At 41.5% G+C, this 27023-nt stretch overlaps 3 protein-coding genes across 5 annotated transcripts in view; 2 read left to right on the top strand and 1 right to left on the bottom strand.

Annotated features, from left to right (window-relative positions):
- Positions 1–2254: 2254 nt before the first annotated feature.
- dmap1 (DNA methyltransferase 1 associated protein 1) lies at positions 2255–7574 on the bottom strand. Its single transcript, XM_072389483.1, has 10 exons — positions 7132–7574; positions 6824–6915; positions 6380–6575; positions 6052–6210; positions 5772–5939; positions 5430–5615; positions 5020–5091; positions 4363–4435; positions 3642–3994; positions 2255–2998 (listed from the first exon to the last, which is right to left on the bottom strand). Exons 1-10 carry the CDS (start codon positions 7225–7227, stop codon positions 2939–2941), a joined length of 1455 nt encoding a protein of 484 aa, XP_072245584.1. The 5' UTR covers positions 7228–7574; the 3' UTR covers positions 2255–2938.
- Positions 7575–8388: 814 nt separating this feature from the next.
- Positions 8389–16024, top strand: hnrnpm (heterogeneous nuclear ribonucleoprotein M). The gene is made up of 16 exons (XM_072389484.1): positions 8389–8642; positions 9552–9733; positions 11342–11394; positions 12095–12102; positions 12260–12353; positions 12456–12704; positions 12935–13088; positions 13189–13238; positions 13331–13388; positions 13817–13942; positions 14032–14079; positions 14213–14281; positions 14380–14481; positions 14570–15162; positions 15254–15305; positions 15588–16024. Exons 1-16 carry the CDS (start codon positions 8548–8550, stop codon positions 15749–15751), a joined length of 2097 nt encoding a protein of 698 aa, XP_072245585.1. The 5' UTR covers positions 8389–8547; the 3' UTR covers positions 15752–16024.
- A 251-nt stretch (positions 16025–16275) lies between these two features.
- timm44 (translocase of inner mitochondrial membrane 44 homolog (yeast)) overlaps positions 16276–27023 on the top strand; it is a 251283-nt gene continuing 240535 nt past the window's right edge. Inside the window, exons 1-13 of one of the 3 annotated variants that reach the window (XR_011916936.1) lie at positions 16276–16322; positions 16803–16907; positions 17206–17409; positions 17496–17576; positions 17684–17833; positions 18095–18231; positions 18905–18990; positions 20131–20223; positions 20515–20639; positions 20821–20871; positions 21004–21093; positions 21264–21374; positions 22028–23506. Coding sequence is in view for 1 of the 3 variants with exons in the window: in XM_072389496.1 (XP_072245597.1) it covers positions 16293–16322; positions 16803–16907; positions 17206–17409; positions 17496–17576; positions 17684–17833; positions 18095–18231; positions 18905–18990; positions 20131–20223; positions 20515–20639; positions 20821–20871; positions 21004–21093; positions 21264–21374; positions 22028–22147 (1383 nt within the window). In the remaining 2 variants the exon portion in view is untranslated. Of the gene's footprint in view, positions 16323–16802; positions 16908–17205; positions 17410–17495; positions 17577–17683; positions 17834–18094; positions 18232–18904; positions 18991–20130; positions 20224–20514; positions 20640–20820; positions 20872–21003; positions 21094–21263; positions 21375–22027; positions 23994–27023 lie in introns of those variants that run through there. The other 2 variants (XR_011916937.1, XM_072389496.1) reach the window with 2 other exon arrangements.

Consider the following 27023-nt stretch of genomic DNA (forward strand, 5'->3'; position numbering starts at 1 on the left):
CGTGGCCTTGATAAAGAGATCCCATCTCCACAACATTATAAGACACTCTCCTGTGGTGTTCAGCCTCATGCTTTTCACATCAGCGTTGCAGAACGCACACTGCAGCCCGGATGGAGATCATGCGAGGCAGCTGCATGAGGGCTACTGGGGATCTCTATCATTCGCACTTGGCTGCCGATGCATCCCTGCCCACCTATTTTCTATTTAGACTAGTATTTTATTAATAGCCTCCACATTCTTGATGCCCCATCTTACAAGATACCTGCCATAAAAAGTTGAGACGGCTTTGGCTAGTGAGAGGCACAGACGAGAGGAGCCCCAGTTTTGATAAATGGATGAGCAGCGATGAAAAGAAGATATCAGAGAAGCATGAAAGGAGAGAGGGGAGAAGCGCATTAATCCAACACCAGGCTGCAAAAGAGAGAGGGAGTGAGAATGAAAGACAGAGAAGAAGGGCAGAGAGGAGGGGAGGAGGAGGAGGAGGAGGAGGGAAAAGAAAGATAGCCTTTCGGCTGTGTTCTGTCAAGGGAGAAATTACACATTTACGGAGGTTTTTTCAGGCGACGACGGGTTCCATAGATCAAAGCACTGGATTTATGAGCCAATTTTCAACATGAAATATAGACACAGAGAATCCATTTCACCAATGTTTACTTGCCGTCCCTCACTCTTTTTCTCTCTCTCAATCAAGCGGCCTGCAGTGTGTGGATGGGCTTACTCCTGTAACCTTAGCAGTGCTTATTAGAGCTGCAAATAAAGATCAGACTGATTGCAGTGGCTTTCTGCGGGTACATTACCGAGTGTTTGACAGGTTTCTGAAGTTGGAGAGGAAGTTCACTGAGATGCTTTTTTTTCTTTAGTCGTTTTCTTCAGCAGAAAAATGATTAGCATCGATTAATTTGTAATAAAAAAAAAAAATAGTGACATGCAAAATATGGGGACCCCAGGTTAATCCTTCAGCTGCTATGAATCGTTACGAGCAGAAAATCAACTTTGTGCAGTTTTAGAGTGGGGTGAAAAAAAGAAGGGAGCATTGGCAGAATTTTGAGCAAACGATTAACCTTTTACCAACATTTACCAGAACTTAAAACAGCTTGTTTGGGCCACATCCACAGCTGTCATTTGGAGAGGTCAGGTGTGCAAATTTCACAAGATAATAAGGAATATTTTAAAACTTATTACATATCAAAACTCACAAAGGACTACCTCAAAAGATACAACCGCGCCACGGTTATCATCTGACGTAAACATCATCAAAGTATTTCTGGACGACCTCAGAAAGCATCACCTGAAAGGTGAAGAATCTCTCAAAACTAGAAACGTTTTACAGCAACATTAAAATAACAGGAACTGAATCTGGCCATAAGCTGCGATTTATTTGGGCTTTTCCACTCTCTGTTTTTTTATTCTTGTGGGTGGGTGGTTGCTCCATTTTATTCTGAGGATCAAGGGGAAAGCTCTCATTTAACAAGCCAAATAGTTCTCAAATGCTGCAGTTGAAGGGTTAGGCGACCGAAACTCCTTCATCAATGAAAGGGACACCATACCTCTGCAAAATGGAGGAAAAGTGCCATGTGGGGGGACTTTGATGGGTAGTGTCCGTGTATTCTTACTTCAAGACTTCTTCTCCCCTGGTAAAAACTGTGAAGATTAAAGTAATCTACCTCAAAACTTTTGGAAATTAGGTCATATTTTACTCACTGCACCCATTTGGAAAAATGGGAGCTTGGCCCGGCATTGTCAGCACTTAAATACTGCTGCCTAACGTTTGGTCTTTCATTGGATTGGAAAGAAAAGGCATCACAACTGTCCTCTAAATTTACCAAGTCTTCTTGTCCATATGTGGATTATTTTAATCGTTGTGTGCAAACTGTATTATCCAAAAAAAAAAAAGTGTCTAGAAGCACACACACACACACACACACATCTAGGATGCCCAAAATCACAGTGCTCGCTTTATCTGGCAAACAAATTCAAAATTTGCATAGAAATTAATGTCTAAGTGGGCTAAATGACATAATTGACACGCAATTAGCAATATTATGAGGGGGAAACCTAATGAAGTTTCCGTGGCCGTGTTTAATTATCATATTAATGGAGTCATTAGTTGTCACTTAACATCGATGACAGGTAAGGTAAGAATGTCACGATCCTACGATTTCCCCAACAAATGTGTATTCAACACCAGTTACCCACAAGTCACGGCCGTCTGAAGAAGCGAAAATGACTGACAAAAACGGGCAGAATGGGCAAGTAAGAACAAAAAAACTATTTATTGAATCATTGGCTGAAGCATCTTCAAGGTCACCTGAGGAGAAATAACAGAAATCAGCCGATTCAGTCCAACGTTAAGAATGGGAACCAGATGGAAGCGGGACTCCATCAGAGAACGAAATGCACTCCAGGGTCAAGAGGGAGCCAGTATTGCAGGCTAACACCAAAACACATTTCCAGTAAACACTATTGTATGATTAGGCTACGAAAAAACACTCAGATGGCTCAAATGAGCATTGCAGCTCCAGGTCCTCCCACTCCCTCATTCTGTTCTTTCATTCCAATTCATTTCAATTACCCAGTCATTCCCACCTTCTTCAACATGTCCCGATTAGCTCAGCCTGGCAATTTACAGTTGCTCTTGCCTCATCTAAGGCCAACCAGCGGTGGAGGCAGGGAGACGAGCCGTAATGGAATGAAATGTCACTCAGTCGCTGCCTTTGTCACAGCCAGATGGGGAGGGTTTGGAGAGGTCTCGTTAGTAGGTGAGAAGTTTTGTGTGTGCGTGTGTGTGCGTGATCGGTGGTGCTTCTGCGTAAACAGACTGTGTAATATGGTGTCTGCCACCGTTGTGTCTGTCTTGTCCAGCCAAAAGACTCCACTGTCATCAGAATAAGTAAAACACAGTCTCTTGTCCTCCGGTGTGCACCAGCTGCTGCTCTCATCAAGGCTTCTTCACCTTTTTCACTGAAGATGAGCTAGAGGCCGATTCTCTCCGCTTGCGCTGCAATGCAATACACAAGATAGTCAAGTGTGAGTGTGGCAGGGTGCACCTCCAAAGGCCATTTCTAGATCATGCCGTCTAAACTGTTGGACAAACTAGCTATAAAAGTGAATATAAGGATCGGAGGACTGACCACGTTAAGCCTGACTGATGCCTGAGATGCTCTCTTCAACGTGGGAAAAGCTTTACTCAAATATTACATCAGGCTGCACTAATGTTTAACTCGCGCTTTCTGTTTTTTCCTTTAAAAAACTAAAATATAATGTTGTACTAAAGCTGACACAATGCACTCTGAAGCACAAAAAGATCTGAGGGGGAGACAGGTGCGTTGACAACGCCTGGATCGCTAATGGCCCTCTCACCCTATAAGGTTGTTGAATGACAATTTGATGTAAGAATACAAGTACTGTACCCCGCTGCGGTTGTCTACTCGTACTAAATCGCTACCAGTCCATCATCAGCATTCAACATCATCATTTGTGTGCTTGAAAAATCCTCATAGCTACAATACATTTGCAAAACAGTGTTTCATTACCTTTTCACAAGTATGTTTCCAGTTATTCTAAGTGACCGCCAGATAGAGATGTCATAACTTGGGCATTTAGAAAACAGTCTCGAAGTCTGGTTCTTAGCAGTGACTTACAGAGTTGGGGGTAAGCGGTGCTCCAACAACATCAATGATCTGCTCCTTGGCTTCCACTTTGATATCATCTGTATTGAGCCAGGACTGAGCTTCAGCTCCGAGGGTGGATGATGTGGAAGTGTTTATGGTGGGGAGCTCCACGCTCTGTGTTAGAGTGGCTGGTCCTGTCGCCATGATTCCCCCGCATCCGGCTGCACCGCCGGCCTTGAGTAAAGCCTCATAGCGATGGCGCAGCATCTGTTGCTCGTACTCACAATTGCTGTGGGCCTGCTTCAGTTCATACAGCAGCACCAGGTCGCTGCGCAGTTCATTGAACATCTGTACAATTTCCTCTGTGGGCATGGGGTTAAGATCTAGATCAAAAGACACAAAGGAAAATATGAACAAACTTGGTTTACACACTTTGATTTTGGTTAACAACTGTGACGACACATAGAGGTAAGAACAAGACAAGGACTGCATGAAACTGTTGGGCAAAGTGCCTGAATCAGCAGCTGATGCACTGCATGATAAATCAAAATGTGATTCACAACAACTGATTAGTCATCATTCTTCTGCAAATAATATTAGTGTGTGTTACATGTAATTGACGAGCCATTTCTCAGTGAGTTTAACATTAACTTTTCCCTGCTATGCGAAAAACCGAGTTTCGCCGCAGAGGCGAGCTGAAGGTGTAAAACTGTGAAATCTTGGCAAATTGCGAATGTTTATTCATACTCACCCACTCCTTGCTCCACCAGGATCTGCTCAATGGCCTTGATCTTTTTCTGGCCAACTGAGCTTGGCAGTTTCATCTGAATAACACACAAGCGCAAAGAGACGCACACTCACACGGGGTTGTGATTTAAGGTACTGGCAATATTAGAATAAACAGCTCTACCTCAGGGCTGTTAATTCGTATGAAATGCACTTCAGTGAGCCAGATCAAAATGTCTTTATCCACTGAACTCTGTCTGAGTGATTAGCTAGAGGTGCTCTCCACTTCTTTAGCTGCGCTAATGCACTTTCCATAGAGAGCAGCAGCTCCTCATCAGTCTTAAAGATGAATAAGAGTCCTCTTGCTGGTTGTAGAGACATTAGTTGATCAGTAACAGAATTAATCATTGCAGTGATAATAAGAGATGGCTATCTTAAGCCTAAATCTGTGGTTACTCATACAGATCAACTGTGGCATCACTCCATATACATCCTCTGGTGTTAACAGTGGCTCAAACAGAACTAAGATGATCTTGAAAAAAATCCAAAAACACTAATCCTATCGCACAGAAAAATTGCTTCTGTAAGATTATTCCTGTCGCAGTGAGCAGTGATGTTTAAAGCTGACACCGTTTATTCGTTTTGCAGTCTTAACACCTCAGTAGGAACAAGCTACACTCACCCTCTGACTGCGCAGAGTGACACCTGCTGATTTGAAGTCAGGAAACTTGATGCCAGCTGTCTCTGGAACGGCCTGAAAAAGAAGAAAGAAATGATTAGAGACGAGCGTATGGACAGATCTGACATGCAAAATATCGAATTACTATTTTACATCGATTGAGAAACTGAGACAAAAGTGACTGATTTGTTCCCCCACAAAAGACCATAAAATGATGAATATATCCTACTGAGCCAGAGCTTAATTTAAATTATTTTCATGTGGTATTATGTGGGACATGCATAATTCTAAAGATTACAGATCGTTTTTTCCTCTCTCTGTAATGATGCTTTAATCTAACATTTTTTTCCTCGGGTAATAATGGTCCAGCTTGTGGTTAACTTTAAATCCCTTTATGTGCCAGCGAATCTTACCGGTTTTTCAGTTTCTCTTTTCTGAGGGAGCTTCTTCTTAGATACTCTCTTTTCAGCGCGCCTCAACTCTGTTGTCGTGTCAGCTGCTTTAATCAGTTTCTGCAGATCCTGGGCTTTTTTCTCACGCTCTTTCTTCCTATTCTCAATCTTCCTCAGCTCCTGAATGAGATACTCCTCTTCTGCCACCTGCAGGAAAAACAAGAGAGGTGCAAACGTGATATCTAGAGGCTTGTTAAACATTTTGAGGGCTGGCATTATGGTCAACATTAAAAATAGCTTGTGGCCATAATTTGGTTAAAAACCTTTGTATTATAACACAAATCAAATTCTAAAGTTACTTACTTGTTCAGGCGTGCGGTTGAAGAGCTTCTCCAGCTGTTCTTTACGACGCCTCTCATGCACAGCGTCAAAGATGTAGATCTTGGGCTCAGTCCCAGTTGCTGCGCGCACCTTGGTCAGCTTACCACAAATACTGTAGTATCTTTCTTTCAGGTCTTCCACAGAGCGTTTCTGAAAAAACACAAATGGAGGAAAACTACTTTCAGTATGTGCTTCCAGCGGCATTTTTATCTTTTTCTGTGAAAGGGAGCACAAGCATATAGGTGAACGAAGGAGCCATTACTCTGTATTGCTGGTAGTCATAACGGTCGTGGACAACTACGAAGCGCAAGTCAAAACGCTTGCACAGGTCAAACAGGTGGTCGGTCTCTGCCTTAGTCCAGCCGTCGTCATGGAGATACATCTGATACTCCTGCTCTGAGTACACTGGTACCTGCACTGTCTGTAAAGGCAGACGTGGAAACAGAAAGAATCCAGTGAAACAGGATGGATAAATGAAAAGAAGACCGGTGAGAATGTTTGAAAAGGACAACAGAGAGATAAAAAGTTAAAAGATTCCTTTTGTGTTTTCACTGCGTGACTGAATAGGACAGTGGTCAAATCTAATGTACCTTGTTGAAGCGGGCGAAAGGGTAATCCTTGCCCTCCTCTGCCACACGTCTCCAGTGGTGGAATATGGCGCCATCCCTGCGAGCTGGATTTGTGAAGGGCATCCACTTCCAGGGACGAACCTTTTTACAGCCCAGCTTGGCTTTGACAGTCCTATAACCTTGAGTAGTATCGCTAGGCAGCAGGGGGGGTGCATCTCTACAGAAAAACAGCAACAACAAGACTTTGTTATCGTAATGTTACTTTATTTGTAACACAAAAATGTTTTAACTCTGTGATATTACCCTGATCTCTGATATGATTAACAAGAAGTATTTCTAAAGACTTGGGTGTTCATCAATACACACAAAACCAAACTGACTCATGGATGTATGGATGAATGAAACAGTGAGGCATACAACTTGAGCAATTAAAAGCTGATACTTATCTAAATATTGGAAACATACTTTTTGTCTGAATAAAGCAGAGCATAGACTTCTCTGTGCATTCCTTCTGGTCTCTTGAAGGTCAGGGTCTCTGTTGTCTTCTTTGATTTTTTCTAAGGCAAGACGGACAAAATGTTTTATCTAAAGAAAGGCTTTAATCACATCGCACAAAATAACAACATCCTGCTCATCAGTTTTTCGCCCCGGGAATGCTTTACTTAAGAGCATCCCCTCCCAAACAGAAAACACCAATTTGACTTTTTTTATACACTCCAAAATCAAATTAAGTAGTGCCATATATCTGGATATGATTATTTATTCTGTCTCACCTTATCTGAGTTGATGAGGTCTTTCTTGCTGATAGGACCGTCATTTTCCCCTCCGCCTAACTCAAGAATATCCCGGACATCAGCACCAGTGGTCATTGTTAGACGCTGTTTATTGTGCTTCTTTTTAACGTTTTCCACAAAGGGTCAAATGGAAATAGAATGCATTCATTCACGCGCGCTCATTCATTCCGTGTACGTTACTGCTCAAAGATGACGAAGCCAGCTAAAGGCTAACGCTACCGTATCATTTGTCAACCTATGTTTGCTTAAAACAACCACAGCCAGAAAACGACAACAAAAGTTTATTTTACTGTAATACTGTGACGAAAAAAATCTACAATATCTACAAGCTATACACCACAGTTACGAAGAATATTAACGAGCTATTGTTAAGGCTACGGTAGCCCAGCCAGTTAGCTAAAAACCAATAGTACTTCCGTCCCTTGCTCGAGTCGTTGTGGCGACATTCATTCAAGGAGTGGCAGTCGCCGCCTTGAGGTGGGGCGGGGTACTGTAGATATTATCTTTACGTGAATAGCTTAACGTGTCAGTGAAGACACTGGTGAAGCCGAGGCTGGATTAAAATAGTTATTCAACGTACCTGAACAGAGTAATACCATGAATGAAATGAAATACCATGTCTCACAGCAGGAGAATGAAAAATACAACAGTGTTTCCGAGAAACAAATCAAACGCACTTATATGTTTTAATCAAACAGAGACGTGTGCAGACGTGTTTAGTGTTGTGTTACCTGTACTTTTAGTTGCATTTACAAGAGATAAGGAACCGAGGTGAGCACATAATCGTTTTGTGTTTCATTTACACGATACACATTGTCCCAACTTTTGTTTTTCTGTTACTTTTTTTAAAGAGGGTTGTAGGTTTAAAACAGCCAGAAGTTAAAAGTTTTTAATCTTTTTTAGATTTTTAAGTTTGAAATTTGCGTCGGTAAATGGGCACTTTTTAAATTACAGTAGAAATAATTTCATTTTAAAAAACCGCTTTGCATACAGTGCGCATATTGCATTCTAAACATTAACAGGATACAACAAAGTTTTCTTAAATACAGCCATGATCAAACATGGTCACGCAAATAGAAATAGCTCTTTTCTTTTTTTTTTTTTTTTTACAAAAGTTTTCTTGTTTTAGTTTTACCCAAAGAACAACCATCACGACCCAGGTTGCTCTTATTTTGAAAATTCAGTTTGTTGCCCGGATGACCTCTAGTTTTGAAAGAAAAATATCGGAAGTAGTTCCTGACGAATTTTAAAAGTGGTCAGAGACTACCCAGTCCGCCATTTTCGTAACATCCAGCTACGACTTATTCTATCCCAGACGCTCGATTCGGTAATACCAACGATCCTAGCTTGCTTCAAAACAATTTAGTTTGGCTAAACACTCATTTGCGTGAGAAAATGTCTAGCGAGCAGACTGAAAATAATGCCGAAAAAGCAATTCAGCAGCAGCAGCAGCCGCCGCCGCAGCAGCAACAGCAGCAGCAACAGCAGGGGTGAGTCCATCTACCGAGGTTCTTTTGTTGTAACGAGCTAGTTACTTGCTACTAATAATGTTCACTTTATACCATGGCTTGTCCTCAATTAATAGATTGCGCCACAAATTGTACCCTGATGTAGTGATTGTTTGCAGATTTACAAATTGAGACCGTTTAACTCACGGACTGTATGCTCTCATTAAACTGTGCTTCTGCATGGGACCCGTCTAATTTCAGGAGATATCCACGCCTAATCTGCAATTCAGCGCTTGCAGTAAACAAAACAATACGATATCGTTATTTTTTTGTGGGAAAGTAAAAGCGATTCCCCCTTCTATTCATTTAGAATGCTGTTTTTTTTGTTTTTGTTTTTTTAAATTATAGTAAAGCGTTTTTTACTTAGTAACAAAGCAGAGGCCTACTACGTCTAAACAGCGGCCTTGCCATGTGGCCGAAGCGCAGTCTTCTAGACTTCAGGTCACCACAAATCGCCGCTAACATTTCCAAACATTGCATGTGTTGAAACGCCATACATTAACCTGCATCTGTTGATGGAATAAACCGTATTTTTTGTAATTTAACAAGTAAAGGCGGTGAGCTTTGCATCGTAATTGGATTAAAAGACGCCTCCTTAACGGTAACTGTTGGAGTCCTATACAGAAGTGCCCTTTGATTTTGCTTTCCTAAATGGAAAAAGCTAGACTAAATTAAAATTGCAGTCTGAAAGGCTTTTCATTTTTGTACTCCCCTTTATAATGTAACTGATATTTTACACTTATTACATGATTGTGTGCAGTCCACTTCTCAAATTGTGTTCAGGGCTAATTCTTCATATTTCTTAAGTCTTGCCATGCAGGTATAAAGTATTGTTTTTATTAAAAAAAATTTTTATCACTACTTACTATGTTAAACATTTTCTGTATGAAGAGAAATGAATGGAAAACCCAAGAATGACTCCAATCCAAGCAGGAAGGAAAGACCCCAGAAGAGAGGTGGAGGTGGTCGTTATGAACCCTATGGCAACGCCAACAAAAGATACCGGGTTTTTGTCAGCAACATCCCCTATGATGTGAAATGGCAAGCCCTCAAAGACCTGATGAAAGAAAAAGGTAAGGTATTTGGATAAGGGATTGACTTTTGTCATTCTCGGACATGACATGCATACAAAATCAGGAGCAGCATCAAGGGTCATTTTGTTTGACTGCTGCAGCTTTGAAGGACTTTTGGGAGTGGTATCTACAATGGTGCTTGATATTTTGTGGGAGCTACTTGGGACAAAGGTTTTGGACAAGGTCCCTCTTATTTGTCTGCCGACTAAGGAGTTGTTGCAGACTTGTACAAGTGCTGTGAACCCGGATGTTCGATTGAACACTAGTCTCCATTGAGATCACGCTAACCTTTGAGGTTTTTGTGAAGTGGAGGTTGTACATGTGTAAAGCAAGTCCACTAATGTGAAAATCCCACGGTTGGGGACCTCGAATGGTGTAATGAGATGTTTATCCCCATGAAACAAGTGATACAGTACTTTGCTTTAGTATAACGATGTTGCTCTGAAACAAGGACCAGGTTGCTATCAGTTGCAATGTGTAATTATTTGTAAAAGTTGATCTTATGATGCACAAATTGCTCCAATTCTTTGGAGACATGTCTAACTTAAATGTCTTGTGATGCAGCAATTTTGAATTCTGCACAGATTATTTTAGATTTCCCCCCATCTCTAAAGAGTTGTATAGTTACGGGGTATCGGATATCCTCATGCATTATTAGTAATGCTATAAATTGACATTTATTTCAAGTTAAAGAATGTGTTAAGATGGGTATAATCCTTTTTTACTGAAGGAGGGTCAGGAATTCGTTTTATGTCAACTGACTGTGGAGTTAAATTGCGTTTTCTTTTTTAGGTGTGACCTTGACAAGCAAATGTTTTCTCAGCAGATCTCCATGTTGTGCCAAACACAGCTATATGCTGGGGATTTCTTTGGGGTACAGGTCTACAAAATAAAGCAACTTCTTTTGAACTGTCCTTGTCTCCAGAGGTTTGGTCACTAATGTCCATTTGTTGAACAGACCTGTGACCTGGAACAAAGGCGTAGCTGTGGTCGACGCTGAATCAAAATTCAGATCATTGCATCAGATATGGCCCTATTATGTATAGGTTTGTAGTTCAAGAAGCGTCCTTTTCCTAAGAATTTGTCGTCAAGATCATGGTCATTTTTCCAGCCGTAGGTTTCCTCTTAGGCTCAGCTGATGGTCGAAGGCTTTGATGCATTAGCTGGAGGTTTAAAATGGCGACATTTGACAAAGTACTCTCATGCTTGCAATGAAATGGGCTGAGGCATTGTATGGGCTTTTCTAACTTGAAATTATCTGGTCAATTATCTTCACGGCATAGGTGGTGTTCACGGCATTATATTGAAATAGGAAGGCTGTTGGCCATTTCAACAGTTGGTGTCCTCAGTCTATTGCTTTTGGTGTTTTGGGAGAAATCCAACAAGGACAGTCTAAGAAGTCTATTAATTTTTTCATCTTTTAAAGTGTCAAGCTTATTTTTTGTAGACCTGTACCATATTGTGCTGCTGAGGTGCTGGGGGAAGGCTCAGGACTAGCAGTCCGAGCTCACTGTCACCGGCCGCCCTCCTTGTTTCTGCTCTAAACCCCCATTGTTCTCTCGGCTTCTCTCCCCTTGGTGTGTGTCGTCTCTGGAATCTGATTTGTAGTGGGTGAGGTAACGTACGTGGAACACTTAATGGACGCAGAAGGCAAATCAAGGGTAAGTGCAAATACATACAAATAAAACATATGAATAAGCCTAGACAAACCTGTGTTTGTCAGCTTTGGTTTTTTTCTTTACAATGTTGGGAATTGTTCAGATACAGAAACCTGGTGGAGTGTGTGAGATGGTGACATGTTGGAGGCGTGTTTTATTTCGTGTCGTCTGTGGCACTGACTTGAGGCTATCCTGAGGGGTTGATACTCTTAAAACAGAGCTTCAGCTTGCCTTGTATGCAATCCTGTGGATTGTAGTAGCTGACAATGTCCCTTTTGGTTGCTGGATTTGCTCCTTATGATCTTAAGGGGTTTAGTCTGCAAGAGGTTGTTACTAAGCTGTTAGATGGTTGTTTAACATAACTTATGTCATAGTCTTGCCTACTGGAAAAGTTACTTCTCCAATATCTCAGTGGTGTGGAAACATATCTCTGTGGATTTTCTGCCATTTGGATGTTGGAAAGAATTATTCACTACATTTGCCAATATTGTCACTGACTGGGTAAAAAAAGAGTATTTCTTAATATATTACTTGTATGGAGTTGTTGCCACAGCCGTAGGCTTGTGTGTGTTGAACTTTTTGGATGTGCATGAACCTATTTGTTTTGATACATGTCAATCAAATCATCTGTTAAACATTACCTTTTCTAATTTTTATTTTTTTACTCTTTTTGTGCCTCTCCCGATGACCTAAATCAACAAAGGGTTGTGCGTAAGTACTCTCAGTTGCGTTTGTCACAATTTCCAAGCTTTTGTATTAGTATCTGCCAGTTAGACAAAATGGGATAAACTCTGTTAATCATACGGAAACTATGTACTGAAACTGAATTCAACAAAAAATAAATTCTCATTGGAAATGTTTCTTTCAGTGTCGTTGAGTTTAGGACTGAAGAACTCATGAAGAAAGCAGTGGAAAAGGTCAACAAGCATAACCTCAACGGACGACCTCTAAAAGTGAAAGAGGTAGGCTTAAGGAAGAGTGGAAAAATGATATATCTTAGGAGTTTTGGCTATAAAACAAATTTGTCAATTGGCCTGAGTAATAATTTCTCTTCTCTTTCGTAGGACCCTGATGGAGTCATCTCTCAGAGGGAAATCAACAAGTCTCAAGGTGGAGGTCCACCAGTCGGCCATGGTGGAATGGGAGGAATGGGGGGGATGGTAGGAATGGGTGGCATGGATCGCATGGGTCCTGGACCAAATGGCCCCATGGTTAGCATTCCTCCCAGCCTGATGAACAACCCAAACATCCCCAACGAGATCATCCATGGTCTCCAGGCTGGCAGGATTGGAAGCACTGTTTTTGTGGCAAATGTGAGGCTCCCAGACTTTTTTTATTTTATTTGCAGTGCTCTTTTGTTTTTTTCTTAAAGGAAGATGAGCAAATATTTTTACATAATTTTTTTTTTTGTTATTAAAAAAGACTTGGTAAATTGATTGTGTTTGCAATCTCTATTTCAGCAACATCAGTAATCATTAGACAATGAGAGACGTTAACCTAGTTCGACTTGTATGAGTAACCATTACTAAAATTCTGTCTTAAGCTTGACTACAAAGTGGGGTGGAAGAAGCTGAAAGAGGTGTTCGGCATGGCAGGCATGGTGGTGAGAGCTGATATTCTGGAGGACAAGGATGGGAAAAGCAGAGGCATGGGCACAGTAACATTTGACATGCCCATTGAAGCAGTCCAAGCTGTCTGTATCCTTTAAAACTTCTGGCTGACTGACCTGTGGATTCTAACACTGTAATTCCATTGTTTTTGAATGTCCTACGTGTATTTTCCTAAGCGACTTCGCAGCCATGTTCAATGGGCAGCTCTTATTCAACAGAACTATGCATGTCAAACTGGTATGTTTCTATTTCTTGTTTTTACATTCGGTCGCATAATCATTGATCCAATGATGAGCATCGTTCACGTTTGTTTTGCATCTCTTTTACAGGATGAGAAGTCCCTCCCCAAAGACTTTGGACCACCAGACAGAGGGTCTTCTCTTCCTCGTATGTATAATAAAAGCTTTCTTTTTGTTTTGAAAAACAGATTGAGAGATGTATTCATGTCGGTACATCTTTGCACGTCTTTGTTATAAATTCATGCTAACAGGTAAATATTTGTGGATCTCTTCACTCACAAAATCTAATCGCAGCATATACAAAGTTACTTCACTTTGCTGTAGAACTGTATCCAGCAGCAATGGCAAGTCATTATGATCTTATACTAAATTTTGTTTTTACACTGGGATTGCTTCTTAGTGGCCACGAGGCACCATTTGCATTTCAGAATACTAGAATATTGAGTCCGTTTAATAGAAGAATGGTTTTCTTGGTGGGTTTGATGCTGATGAATACCTGTGAATTACCGTATTTATCCATTTTGTCATATCCTATGTAGACAACAGTTTGAAATGGTATCTATTTTCTTTGCCTAGGCGGCCTGAGTGGTGTGGGCTTGGGCCTGGGACCCGGCGGTCAGCCTATTGATGCTACCCAGCTCAACAGAGGAGGTGGCGGCGGCGGTGGTGGTGGTGGAGGGATGGGCAACATGGGCCCAGGAGGTAACAAACTGTAGTATTTAAATTTTTTTTAAACCCATAATAGAAGTGAATAATGAATAGGTGCTCATCGGGATTCTTCTCACTTGTAGGAATGGATGGAATGGGATTTGGAAACATGGGAGGTCGCATGGGAGGAGGTAACTTTTCAAATACCTGCAGTTTTCAAAATTTGCTGTTTAAAACAAACTAAACACAAGCTCAAATGTAGTGGCTTGCAACCATTTTGATCCTGGTTTTATTCAAATCCTTAATTTTTTATTTTTTTTAAAGGAATGGACAACTTTGGAGGGGCGAACAACATGGATCGTTTCGGGTCTTCAGGGATGGGCCGAATGAATGGTAAGTGGGTGTTGTGGTGTTGCACTCCAAAGCAAGCGTGGAACTCACGTTCACGTTTTGCCAGATGTTTCTAATGGTTTCATCTCTTGCATTGTCAGAGATGGACCGTGGGATTGGTGGTGCTTTTGACAGGGAATTTGGGCGAAATGAAATGGGAATGTCTCGCAATAATTTTGGAGACTCCTTTGAAAGAGGAATGGGTTAGTATTTTCAGGATTCGTTTGAAAGCCCCTCTTGTCGTAGTTTGGTTAATAATGCCTTCCCTTGTTGTTTTTGTTATTCTTGCAGGGAACTCTCTGGGTATGGACCGCATGAACTCTGGAATGGACCGCCTAGGAACAAGCATGGATCGCATGGGAGGGATGGACCGGATGGGCGGCATGGACAGAATGGATCGAGTGACTGACCTGGACAGGTTGGGCTCAGGATTTGACCGAATGGGCTCGGGGATGGACCGACTGGGGCCCAGTATGGACAGGCTTGGACCAGGCCTGGACCGTATGACCTCCAGCATGGATCGTCTAGGCCCTGCTGGGTTTGACCGCTTAGGTCCATCAAGTTTGGATCGCATGGGTACCAGCATGGACTTTGGCTCCCCAATGAATATGGATCGCATGGGCAACACTGGCATCGACAGAATGGGAACCAGCTTCGATCGCATGGGATCTGCTGGGGGGATCGACCGCTTTCCCTCCGGTGGCCTTGACCGCATGAGCTCTGGCATGGATCGTATGGGAACTGGAGGTGTTGGTGGTCAGTTTGATCGATCTGGTGATTTGGATCGTGGATTTGGTGGAAATTCCTTTGGAGGAGCTGGAGCTGGTGGGCCTGGAACTGGAGGAGGCAATATCAGGAAGGGATGCCAGATCTTTGTCAGAAATGTAAGTATTTGCACAGGTTAATTGGGCGTAGTTAATTATAAAAGGGTATCCTCTAAAGAGATTACTAAATTGAATTAATTTTGTTTTTCAGCTGCCATTTGACTTCACCTGGAAGATGCTGAAGGACACCTTTAATACATGTGGTAAGAAATGTTAAATGAAGGAATTTGTCTATTTTCTGACTTAAAACTTGGCTTGAAGAGGTGCATTGTGTAATGTGAATGCATCTGAGATGTTACATGTAACATGTTCTGTCACTAGAGCATAATTTTTAAATACATTTCCAAGATGCAAAGGTTGACCTCAGTAGTGTATTTGTGTTTCTCTGCCTTAGAACAGGTATTTGCACAATTAAATATCAAATCGATGAGGATTTCTTTGCGACATTGCGATAACACCCAACATTGCTCATTGACCCTTTTTAGGTATGGTCCAGTATGCTGATATTAAGATGGAGAATGGCAAGTCCAAGGGCTGTGGTGTGGTTCGCTTTGACAACCCTGAAACTGCTGAGCGCGCCTGCAGAACCATGAATGGCTATCGGCTGAATGGAAGAGAGATTGATGTTAGGATTGATAGGAACGCATGAGTTGTATTTCTGTGATGCATCCGACATTTGTCTCTAGTGTCCAAACACACTCTGCATTATCTGACATGCCCTTTAGCATACTGTTTGGTAGATGGTTTAACAATGAAAATGTTATTTTAGTTAGTAATTTGTAACCGTGAATATGTTTTAGTTTTTGCTTATTTTACTTTTTAGAGACCAAACTTTTAATTTTTTCTGTGCCGTCATACCCCATCTGTCATTACCTTTTGTTCTATAAGGTGTTTTGATAAATAAATCTCAACTTATAAAATGTTTTGGGTGTTTTTTTTGTGCAACTTCATTACATGTTCATGGCACTGACCAGTTTGCAGCTGTCTTTTGGTATTTGTGCTGTGTGAGTCATTTAGTAAATGTTGGTGTATAGATCAACACTAAGGCAGTCACAACAATATAAGCTCGCTAAAAGCCATGAGAAATTCAAACAAGTCTTTGGAGGTATCCCACGACGTTTCAAGACCTTCCCCCTTCCCGTAGACGTAGAAGGTCACAACCGGAAGAAGGTCATCAGCACGAAGTCAAGATGGCGGCCCCCATATGTCAGTGTTATCAGGTGAGTACTTGAGTTAGTAGGTTACCTTTTAACGTTTAAACACCATGAAATAATAGAGAGGGCGTCTTGAATTATGTATATGTTAAGTAGCAAATGAATTGCTGCCGTTTAATGTTATAACTAGTATAACGAGGCTGCTAAATGTAACTTTAGCTAGCTGAGTTAGCACATTATCGGCTGAATGGCTTCATGACCATTTAGGCACATTCAGGATAACTTTTATTGTAATACATTGTTTTTTTTAAACAAAAATATCCAAGATTTCTAGCTCCATGTCATTACTTTAGTTGTTTTGTTGTATTAATCAAAAACTTGATCGCCGTTCAGACATGCTGCTACTTCACCTGGAGCGGTGCATTCTCAAACTAGCCAGTGTTTCATCTATAAATAAGTCATCCGTGTTGTCACGATTTACCGCTGTCATTCTCAGTTTTGGATTTTACTGTCTGCTGAAGTTTAGGCATATATGTCTGTTCCCAGATATGTGTAAGAAGAGGCTTGGTGGCATTCCCTTCTTCTTACCTGCTGCTTCCCAACAGAGGAAATGTTTACAGGACACGGGGGCTCCTCGCAAGCTCTACACAGGTACTAAAACGTCAAATGAGATTTGCTTCTGGAATCTGCTGCGGGGTTTGAAAAGTCTTTGAGTCACATTCAATATATCTGTTTTTCCAGCAGTTTGAATATCCTTTTATTTCATGTGGGAAAAAAGCACAATTATAGATATAACAATATATAAGTAACATAGACTTTATTCCACAGTCTATGTTACTGTTATACAGTAGTGTATAAAGGGTTTACCTGCTTTAACCTCTTAACCTCTTTCTAATTTAACGATCTTCCTCAGGCATGTTTCAGTTGATTTATTCTGTGTTTCTTTAAGGTACCTCAGGCTCCTCTTCTGCAGGTAAGGTACTTGTCAGGAGAGAGGGGTGGGGGCAGAAAAGGTTTCCTTGGAGAGTTTTTAGATAACCTCAAGCAGGAACTGAACAAGAGCAAAGAAATGAAAGAAAACATCAAGAAGTTCCGGGAAGAGGCCAAAAAACTGGAAGAGTCAGATGCACTACAACAAGCGAGAAGGAAATATGTGAGTATTTGGCTGCGCACATTATGCAAAATCTGTGTGGGGGCTAAATCTTTTGACCAGCGGCCCCTTCCTCTGTCTTTTCCCAGAAAAACATAGAATCGGAAACAGCGAAAACCTCTGAGGTTCTCAAGAAGAAGTTTGGAAGCATTTCTGAGACGGTTAAAGAGGTGAATGCGGCTTGTATTTCAGAAGTAGCCTTTCTTTTGATTGTGTTACCATAGATCTGCTGCTCCACTTGGTGTAGCCAGTCTTTAAAATTTGTCTGTGTGAACAGGGGCTCGAAGAGGTTAGTCGTACAGAGATTGGGAAGAAAATTAAAGAGGGGATGGAGGAAGCAGCCAAAACAGCAAAGACCTCTGCAGAATCCGTCTCTAAGAGCGGAGAGAAGTTTGGGAAGACTGGCGCGTTCAAAGCAATTTCTCAGGTATGCAGTCACTGGGGGACTATTTTGTGTACTAAAGTCTAACTTAAGCGATTTTTTTTTAAATTTTTATTTTACCCAAATTGATCAGTGATATATGTGCACGTAACCAAAATCCTCAGCCCCTTTAAATACGGAAGAACATAAAAGTATTGTAAGGAATGTTCTCTCAGAAAAATGTATGACAACAGAAGGGACTTCTAAATTTAAAACCTTAATATTAATATTATTTTTCTTGATCTGCTACTTGTAATCTGTTTTCAGGGCATGGAGAGTGTGAAGAAAGAGATTGGTGACCTTGGTCACATGGGCCCCTATCGGCCTCCAACCAGACTCCGAAAAAGGACTGAGTTTTCCTCCAAGGGGGCAGGGGATGACAGCAAAGTCTTCGAAGCTAACGAGTACGTGCGTGCCCGCTGCTTGCCTGCTGCTTGCCCGCTGCATGCCTGCTGTATGCCTGCTGTATGCCTGCTGCTTGCCCGCTGCATGCCCGCTGCATGCCCGCTGCTTGCGTGCTGCTTGCCTGCTGCATGCCTGCTGCATGCCTGCTGCTTGCCTGCTGCTTGCCTGCTGCTTGCCTGCTGCTTGCCTGCTGCATGCCTGCTGCATGCCTGCTGCTTGCCTGCTGCTTGCCCTGACAGTGAGAGGGGTCGTGTCCCTGATGTTCAGTGATAGCTGGCACCTCTAGTTTATCCTCCCTCATGTCATCTGTGTTCATAATAAAACAAGAAATTAATCTCAGAGAATAAAAATAATCATAGGTGGTCAGGCACCAAGTCACTGATGTCTATCAACTTCCACAGAACTTACAATTAGGGGTAGAGCAGTGCAGTTTGCAGAAATAAGCACACTGCTGAATATTGACAGACTCCTCAGTAATCGAACTGTGTTACTGAATGAAAGTCACATTTCTTAAAGCTAAACCTTGTAGCTATTGCCAGTTTTTCCTTTACATTCAGTCTGTCGTTCCTTATGTAATGTTTTTTTTTCTTTTCTTTCCTTTCTGACGTAAAACAGACGACTTTGATGTTCAGGTTGAATGGAAAATGAGACGCTTCTCTTTGTGTGTTTTAGGGAAGCTATGGGTGTGGTGCTCCATAAGGACTCAAAATGGTACCAGCAGTGGAAAGACTTCAAAGACAATAATGCCGTATTCAATAGTAAGGAAAGATCAACTTATTTATCACTCGGTTTTGTCTCTTCATATATTTGTCAAGTATTTCAAGTTAGTTATATAGTGACCTGTTTAATTAGGCACTGCTGTATAGACCATGTCTACATTTTAGGAGGGTTGAAGGAATAACAGCTCTCCAGTATATGTATATAGAGCTCACGTGTAATTAACTATAGACTATGAGTCTATTGGCCTGCTTCCTTTATTTCTTCTTTATAAATTAAGCAGGTTAAAGATCTGAAGTTAATGATATTTACGTTTGGAATTCCAAGGAGCTCCTAATGCACACGAGACAGGCCACCCTTGAGCTGCTAAATATTTGAATGTTCCCTCTCCAGAGAGAGATAAATACCCTGTGAACATATGCCATGTCTTGTACATGTGATATGCTGCTATCATTCTACCCAATGATTGAAATTTGTAATTTTGCACAGTTAAAGAGCAATAGATTTATGCAGAACCCCCCCCCCTTAAATACTGTGAGGTGATAGATGGTGAAAAATAATCTATTCAAGCTTTCCTGCTTGTGATGCTGCTTTTTTTAGAGGGTTTTGTCTCACTTATATGGTGAGATAGACCGATTTATGTCAAAGTTTAACAGGTAATACAAAAAACGTGATGCAATTTGTTTGTGTCTTAGTCCGAGAGCCGTGAACTCTTTACTCAGCCTCAAGTTTTAGGAGGCTTCGCCAGTGAGCATTAGCCAAAAGAGGCAGTTAACAGAGGGTGCACCCGGGGCATGTAAAATCTGGCTGAATTAATTTACATCAAGAGGCTGATTCACTCGTTGTTATTATGCACATTAGTTAAGGAAGTAATGTTGATGATTAATAATGTTTGGACGGGTGAAAAATGACCTGGATTGCAGTCAGGACATTGCACAAAGTCAACAGATTTGAAGCTATGTAGATTTCCATAGTTTTGTAGTGACATCAGCATTTCTGTGAAGTTCTGAGGCACCAACTTTCATTTACGCCTTGGAGAACTCTTCGTTGATGTCGTCAGTGGCTGCAGTTTGAGAGGCTTTTTGGTGTTTGGGCTTTTTTTTGTTTTTCATTGCGTTCGTGTGGAAGGGAGAAAGGTCTGACCCACTCTCCTTCTTCCATCCTCTTCATGCTGATTATAGGGTTCTTTGAAATGAAGATGAAGTATGATGAAAGCGACAACGCCTTCATCAGAGCGTCCCGTGCTGTCACTGACAAGATGACGGACGTCATAGGTAAGAGACAGATGTTAAAGGGATGCTGGAGACTTCAGCCAATCTTTTGCTCTTTATAATTAATGCAGTTGTTGTTCGGAGTGGCTGTAGAGGCAGTGATAGTAGTCCAGCAGTAAGTTGGGTCATAAAAGTCCAGCATTTTGGTTTTCTTCCACAAAGTCTTGCTCCGCCACATCTATTTTTCCTGTTTCGCTCTTAGATTCAGTCTCTCCACACCTTGTTTTAAACTCTTCAGACCTGCTGTTTTAGCCCTTTTTTTTGTCTTTTGTTTGTTATTGTGTGTGTTTTTAGGTGGGCTGTTTTCGAAAACAGAAATGTCCGAGGTGCTAACAGAGATTTTGAAGGTAGACCCCTCTTTTGACAAGGATTCCTTTCTCATGCAGTGCGAACGAGATATCATCCCGAATATACTGGAGGTACGAACTGCAACTTTTTTTCTTTTTTTATCAAGAGTATTTTTTTTTTTCTATATGTAAATATGACTTTGTGACATTGTTGAAAGCTTCCATGAGTGTGTCTAAATCAGTTACACATTTAAAACAGGCTGAACGAATAGGACTGTAAATCAGAGCCTGTGTATGATCTGTTGTCATGCAGGCGATGATCAGAGGGGAGCTGGAGGTACTGAAGGACTGGTGTTATGAAGCGGTACGAACTTCCACACATACTGACCCTGTCAAATGCTGACACACAGAGTCGTGCTTCTGCAGTAGATCTACAGTTTTTCCTTTACACGTGTAGAAATGGTTTTATCTTCTTTGTCTCTCTTTGGGTTTGCAGACATACAGCCAGCTCGCACATCCCATCCAGCAGGCCAAAGCCATGGGACTTCAGTTCCACTCCAAGATTCTGGACATAGACAATATTGATGTAAGTTACTTTAGACTTTCTGCAGCTTTTCAGCCTTAGTTTCATATATTTAATTATGACTTTAGCCATTGTACGCGTCTTTAAAATGTGGATTTTTGGCAAAAAAATAAGTGAATCATATTGACTACGTATTGCTTTAGTAATGCATTTGTTGATTGTTTATTTTTCAGCTGGCGATGGGTAAGATGATGGAGCAGGGTCCAGTGCTGATCATAACTTTCCAAGCACAGTTGGTCATGGTGATCAGAAATACCAAAGGAGAAGTGGTGGAGGGAGACCCTGTAAGTGAGACAAGCACATACACTCACTGCTTTATTATTTATTTATAAATCTGTCATTTGTTAGAAGCAAAGAGCCCCTTAAAGCACAAATTGTGTTGAATTATGTGAGGTTTATTACATTTACCAGTGCACAGACCATGACTTTGTACTTCAACTAAGTTTGAAAAACATGCAACAGACTCTTATTCTATTAGAGGCAGAAAGTGTCATTTAGCGCCCGGACCTTAAAAAAAACCAACAGAACAGTACGTCCATCTTTAATCCTCTGGCAGTAGTCTTAGACTCTGAGAACTGGGCCAGAGCCAGATGAGTGATACTGAGTGGATACCTTGACCTTTCTGTCAGTCACAACTATCCTGAAGTGCCCCGAGGAAACGACACGTCTGATTTACAGCTCATAAAGATTTCTGGGCCAGATAAAAGCCTTCCCCGACACCTAAACATGGCTTCAATGTCTCATTAAGTCCTGCTAATGAGTCATTTTTTAGAGGTCCTCACACACATCTGATTAGTACCAGCTGAACATTGCTTCGATCTGGCTTCTTATAGATGCAAAATATTTGTGTTTGACTAATTGAACATGTTTGTTATTGTTTTGAGCTTTATTTGGGTAATTAAGAACACACATTATCCATTTGTTATTATTCCTCCAGGAAAAAGTGCTCAGGATGATGTATGTGTGGGCTCTGTGTCGCGACCAGGAGGAGCTCAACCCATATGCTGCCTGGAGACTACTTGACATCTCCGCTTCCAGCACTGAGCAGATTCTCTAAGACTTTTCGATACACTCAAAATAGGCTCACCCAGGGAGAGATCACGCTGTACCTGAACTGGCCCAGCATCTGGCCGGGAAGTATATGCAGGGGGAGAGGAAGACATGTAGAGATGAGCAAGTGGGGCGTGGGCTCACTTCACTACACAAACACTGTGGAGTTGTGTTGATCAACACTATAGGTGCCTCACGTTGTCTCTTTTTTTCTTTTTTTTGTTTTTTACTACACATTGGGTTCAGCCTCTGTTGTGTTTTTGAATGCGTAAGTTATTTGTGACCATTCCTCTGGCGGACACTAGAGGGCAGCAGACCACCAACGACGTTCATCCGAAGTACTGTGTGCCGTGTCGGTGTGGCTGCCCCTCGTCACTTTTAAAGGATGACTTAAATTATTTAACTTAGATCCAGTTATTTTACTATGACTGTGAGAAAAGACCACGTGGGAAGTCAGGGAGTGGTTTAAAACTGCTAATCTTTGATGTCAGTTTCTTCAAAACCACCACAGCAGTCTGGGTAATCAATCCATCACAGTCTTTCTCTTCCTCTCGGAGGCGTTGTCATTTTAGTGGCCGGCGGTGTCGGTGCCAATCGGTGCTCACTCATCCTTTATCACCAAGGATTACCAACCTCGTTTGTATGATAATCATTCAATGTGATTGTTAATCGTGAGAAAATCTATATTTATTATGAAAAAATAAAGTCTCGAACCCTGTTTTTCACATGAAGAGATATTTTTGAAAGCAAGTTTTGTTAAACTTTCTCAGCTGCTTCCCAGCTAATGGTTAAGCTCGCCCCCAGTTGTGGAGGATGTCATTTGACTCCCTCTAGGACAGACGCTAATTATCTTTTTTTAATGAAATCCTTTAGTGGGATTTCAGTGTTGGCTGTGATATTTCCTTTGGGAAAAGTGCCACCTCCTGAATGATTTTTACAGTTCCGTTTCCAGAGCAGAGCAGAGCAGGAGCCCTCATTTGCTTTGAGTGAAATTTTGCTGCCTGTAATGCAGTGAGGTCCACACAAAAACCATCCAGCCTGAATAGACTGTCTGCGGAGTGCGCTGGAGGAAAAAGATTAGAACTTGCTGATCAGCTATTGCTATGGCCAAAATGAAGTCATGTTAGGTTTAACTTTTCCTCAGCTGTCAGCTTTAAGTCTCATCAGCATCAATAATTTGTGCTTTCATGCCGTTAACCTTCAGCTTCTTCTGGCAGCATATTGTTCAACCTTCAGTCCGGCTGAAGGTTAGAAGTCACTTCTACATGTGTTCAGTGTGCCATGTTGTTGCTGTGTCCACCGGAGCCATATGGCTCTCTGAATAATGAGGAATCTAAAATTCCTGTCATTAAATGTGGAGGTTGAGGTGGCTAAATGGTACCCAGAGGCTCCGTCTTTGGTCCCTGCATGGCTGTGCAGGAAAGTGCTCTTCACCTTTAATGTGAATGCCCTCTTTGAGAAGTCATTTGAAGGGACATTTGGAGCTCCTCGCAAATCTTTTGTACACATTTTTTTTTTAATATGGGCTCAACAGCTCCTCCATCTTACTGCAGCAGACAGTATACCCATAGTTTACATAAGGCATGCAGATTATACACAAAGCGGCATCACGCCGACCCTTTTTCCTGTAAAGCCAAAATGGAATCATGAAGGCGTATTTCCCTCTCTGTATCTGGCTTATTTCCATTGTACAAGTTGCCACTATCTTGATTAAATGTTTGGATGGCAATCAGCCTGGTAACTCAGTTTTCTTCTTTTTTTCAGTTTTCAGTTCTTCAAAGATAATATTCAGGTTTTCTGTAGTTATTTTTAATGATCACAAATAGGCTGAATGAATGAAGTGTGTCAAACACTGGGGTGGACTCCTCTGGAGATTCAGTTTTTCATGAACCTGCCCTACTGAGTGCGTGCAGGGTGTCGCCACACTTCGATAGGTGTTCCTCTGCAGCGTTAGTTTTAACAGTTCAAAGATGCAGAACAGAATGCTGAGTTGCATCAGTTTGGGCTTGCGTGGTCTCTTGGACAGCAGGATTGATCACAGCAGCCTTGGGTGCGAAGGTGGTGGGCAGCTTATAAACAGGCTTGCATGTTGTGTACGTCTGTGTATGTGGACCAGCAGCTCTACTTTTCCTGCGCTGGCCTGGATGATGAATTCTAACTGTCCCTTAGCTATGCTGAGGCTGCAGCCCCACACTGAAGCGCTTACCACTCGGGATGCACCGCTGAAGCACTCTGCTTTTCAGATGGACATTCAGCAGAGCCTCCCTGGAAAACTCACAGCCATAAACTGTGGTCAGATACCTACCGATCAAGAGACGACTTTATATACCCCGTGCTTTAACAAAGATTTAGTTGTATTTTAGATTGATTCAATGACACTCTGCTAGTGTCATAATTAGTTTGCGATCTTTCGGTTTCGGAAAGTATTGAATACTTTGAACATAACGTACCAAATTTTATGTTAAAAAGATTGTTGCTTCCAGCAGGATTAGACATGCTGAAAGTGTTATTTAAGTAGTTTTCTGCAGGCTACAGAGTAGTAGAACATAATCTGAACAGAAAAATTAAAGATGACTATGAAAATATCCTTTCCAGTTTGTACCGTTTTAGAGTCAAAATTACAAAAGACATGTCAAATATTTGGGCAGTGGTCAGTATTTAGGAACACCCACTTTGGCAAGTACTGCAGGTTGTAAGTTCTTTTTCAAAATAAGCTGAAAATAAAGCCTCCTAATTATTATTACTAAGGGGTTTTTTGTGTCTATTTGGGAAGAAGAAAGATCATAACCTTGTAAACCAACCATAAACCAACCACCTTGACAAATGATTCAGTTTAAAGACAAACTTTGACTTGGAGACTTAACGCATAAGAAGTTTTTTTCCCCAAGCCTGGAGCCATGTGCACATGTAAGCACGGGTACTTGATAGTTTTGTGACGGGAACTCAGACGTCACTGTTTGAGAAGCAAAGAAAGTAACAGCTAAGCAGCTGGCCAACCGTAGGCTACTCTCCCATGCATGTATCTTTCCCCAGACACACACATACTAAAGTGGTGCGAGGTCAAGGAACTCGGACAGAATTGTCACATACACTCTGTACCTTGATGTGTGAGTGCTGACATCCTGCCATGGCCTTGAAGCCGGGTTGGCAGCTGCAGCAGGACCAACCAGCTGAGTGACAACCGCACAAAAAAAAAGAGCAATTTGCAAAAACAACACGCATTAAGAAATATTATAATTAGGGATGCACATAAGGAATTTTAACTGTCTTTAAATTAAATTTTTACATCAAAATTTACAGTTTGGGTAATAAAAGGAAAGCACTGAACTGGAAAAAATAGATGATAGATTGAGTGGCGGAGTCATAGTATCAAAATTAGGGACTGTTGGCGTTCATTACCCCAATGCTTATGGTTTAAAATTTATTTTTGTCTTTCGATCACAGTTACTATTATCTTCCTATCAGAAATGAACATTTTCCAACATAAAGTGTTTCTTGCCAGTCAACCATCCCTTCATTCAACATCCGCCCCGTTTCCTTTCCTCTCTGTCACCTGTCTGATGCCCCATTAACTATGCTGTCCTTGAGCTCCCCTGACACCCTGTCTCCTTTAGGGTGATTTAACCAGCATTGTAGTTTTCTACAATCCTTCTTCCATCTAATTATCTGTTTTAATAGATTTGCTGCTCAGACTAATCTATGCAGGTCAGACATAATGCATCATTTTGCTATCTGATCTGAACAATGTGTTGCCAGATAACTGCTCAATTCACTCTTCTGAGTAGCAAAGAAAAAAAACCACGATGCATCAGTTGTTTTCATATGGACTTAATGCAACATGACATTGGTCAAACATGATCTGAAGTTCAGCACTGGCTGCTGCAGCAACTCTATGATCTGCGTCATTTATGAAAGACCTCAGCTGAGGGTCACCAAGAGTGTTTGTGAGCGTGTATGGGTGGTCGCTCTGACCCAGATTCACTGGTGCAGTGGAAAACTGTGCCAACTGGTGGGCGCAGAGGAAAGAGTGCGCACACACATCTGTCACTAGCTGTCCACAGCCAGACCAGTGGAGAGGTCAGCAAGGTCTACAGGTAAGAGGGGGTTGTGCAGCTGCTGCAACACCGTGTTTGGATATCAAATAGGCAGGATACGTAGACCTGGGGAGTTTAGTTTTAACATAAAATCTCTTCTGTGTGAGTCACATGTGTCCTTTGTTGTTTTGCATGTTTCTTTTTTCTGTCGCGAGACAGCTTGCATGATCGCATTTTCCATGTTTTCTCACTGTGTACCTCCCACAATCCACATCAATAAATGCATTAAACTGCATTGTTTTGAATTCTGTCATTTTTGAGCTCTGCGAATATCTAATTTTTTTTCTTATATTTTCCACTTCACTCATCTGTGAGCGTATGTTTGTGTGCCTTGTTATAGCAAAATGTCCACCAACTGTTGCTGAGGGGGGAAATAACGAGTATTGTTGGTTATTTAAGGTTAGGACGGTTCAATAATGGATCTCGGACACTTTTCTTTGGGTATATTGCCACACATTAAAATTACATTTCTCTTCCGAAGGTTATCTTTTTCATCTTTTCATAAACCTGGCCTTGTTATTGCACCTTTAACAGTGTTCAAGATCTAATTTCAAGCAGCTGTGTTCCCCTGAAAGTTAGTGGTCAATATATCCATATCTCATTTTCATATATTGGTCCAGACCCCTGTGCTCAAACAGTGATATTAAACTTTGGACATGCGTTATGAAAATCACTTTGACTTTTATAAAAGGGACAAGAAAGAAGATGGAGATGTGTGGTCAGTGAGAAAGGGTGAGACAGAATGGATAAATGATGGAAGGACTGACAGGAAGACAGACAGTTCTTGAT

Source organism: Leuresthes tenuis, unplaced genomic scaffold (assembly GCF_036924035.1).
Source record: "Leuresthes tenuis unplaced genomic scaffold, fLeuTen1.0.hap1 SCAF_7, whole genome shotgun sequence".
Lineage (NCBI taxonomy): Eukaryota > Metazoa > Chordata > Actinopteri > Atheriniformes > Atherinopsidae > Leuresthes > Leuresthes tenuis.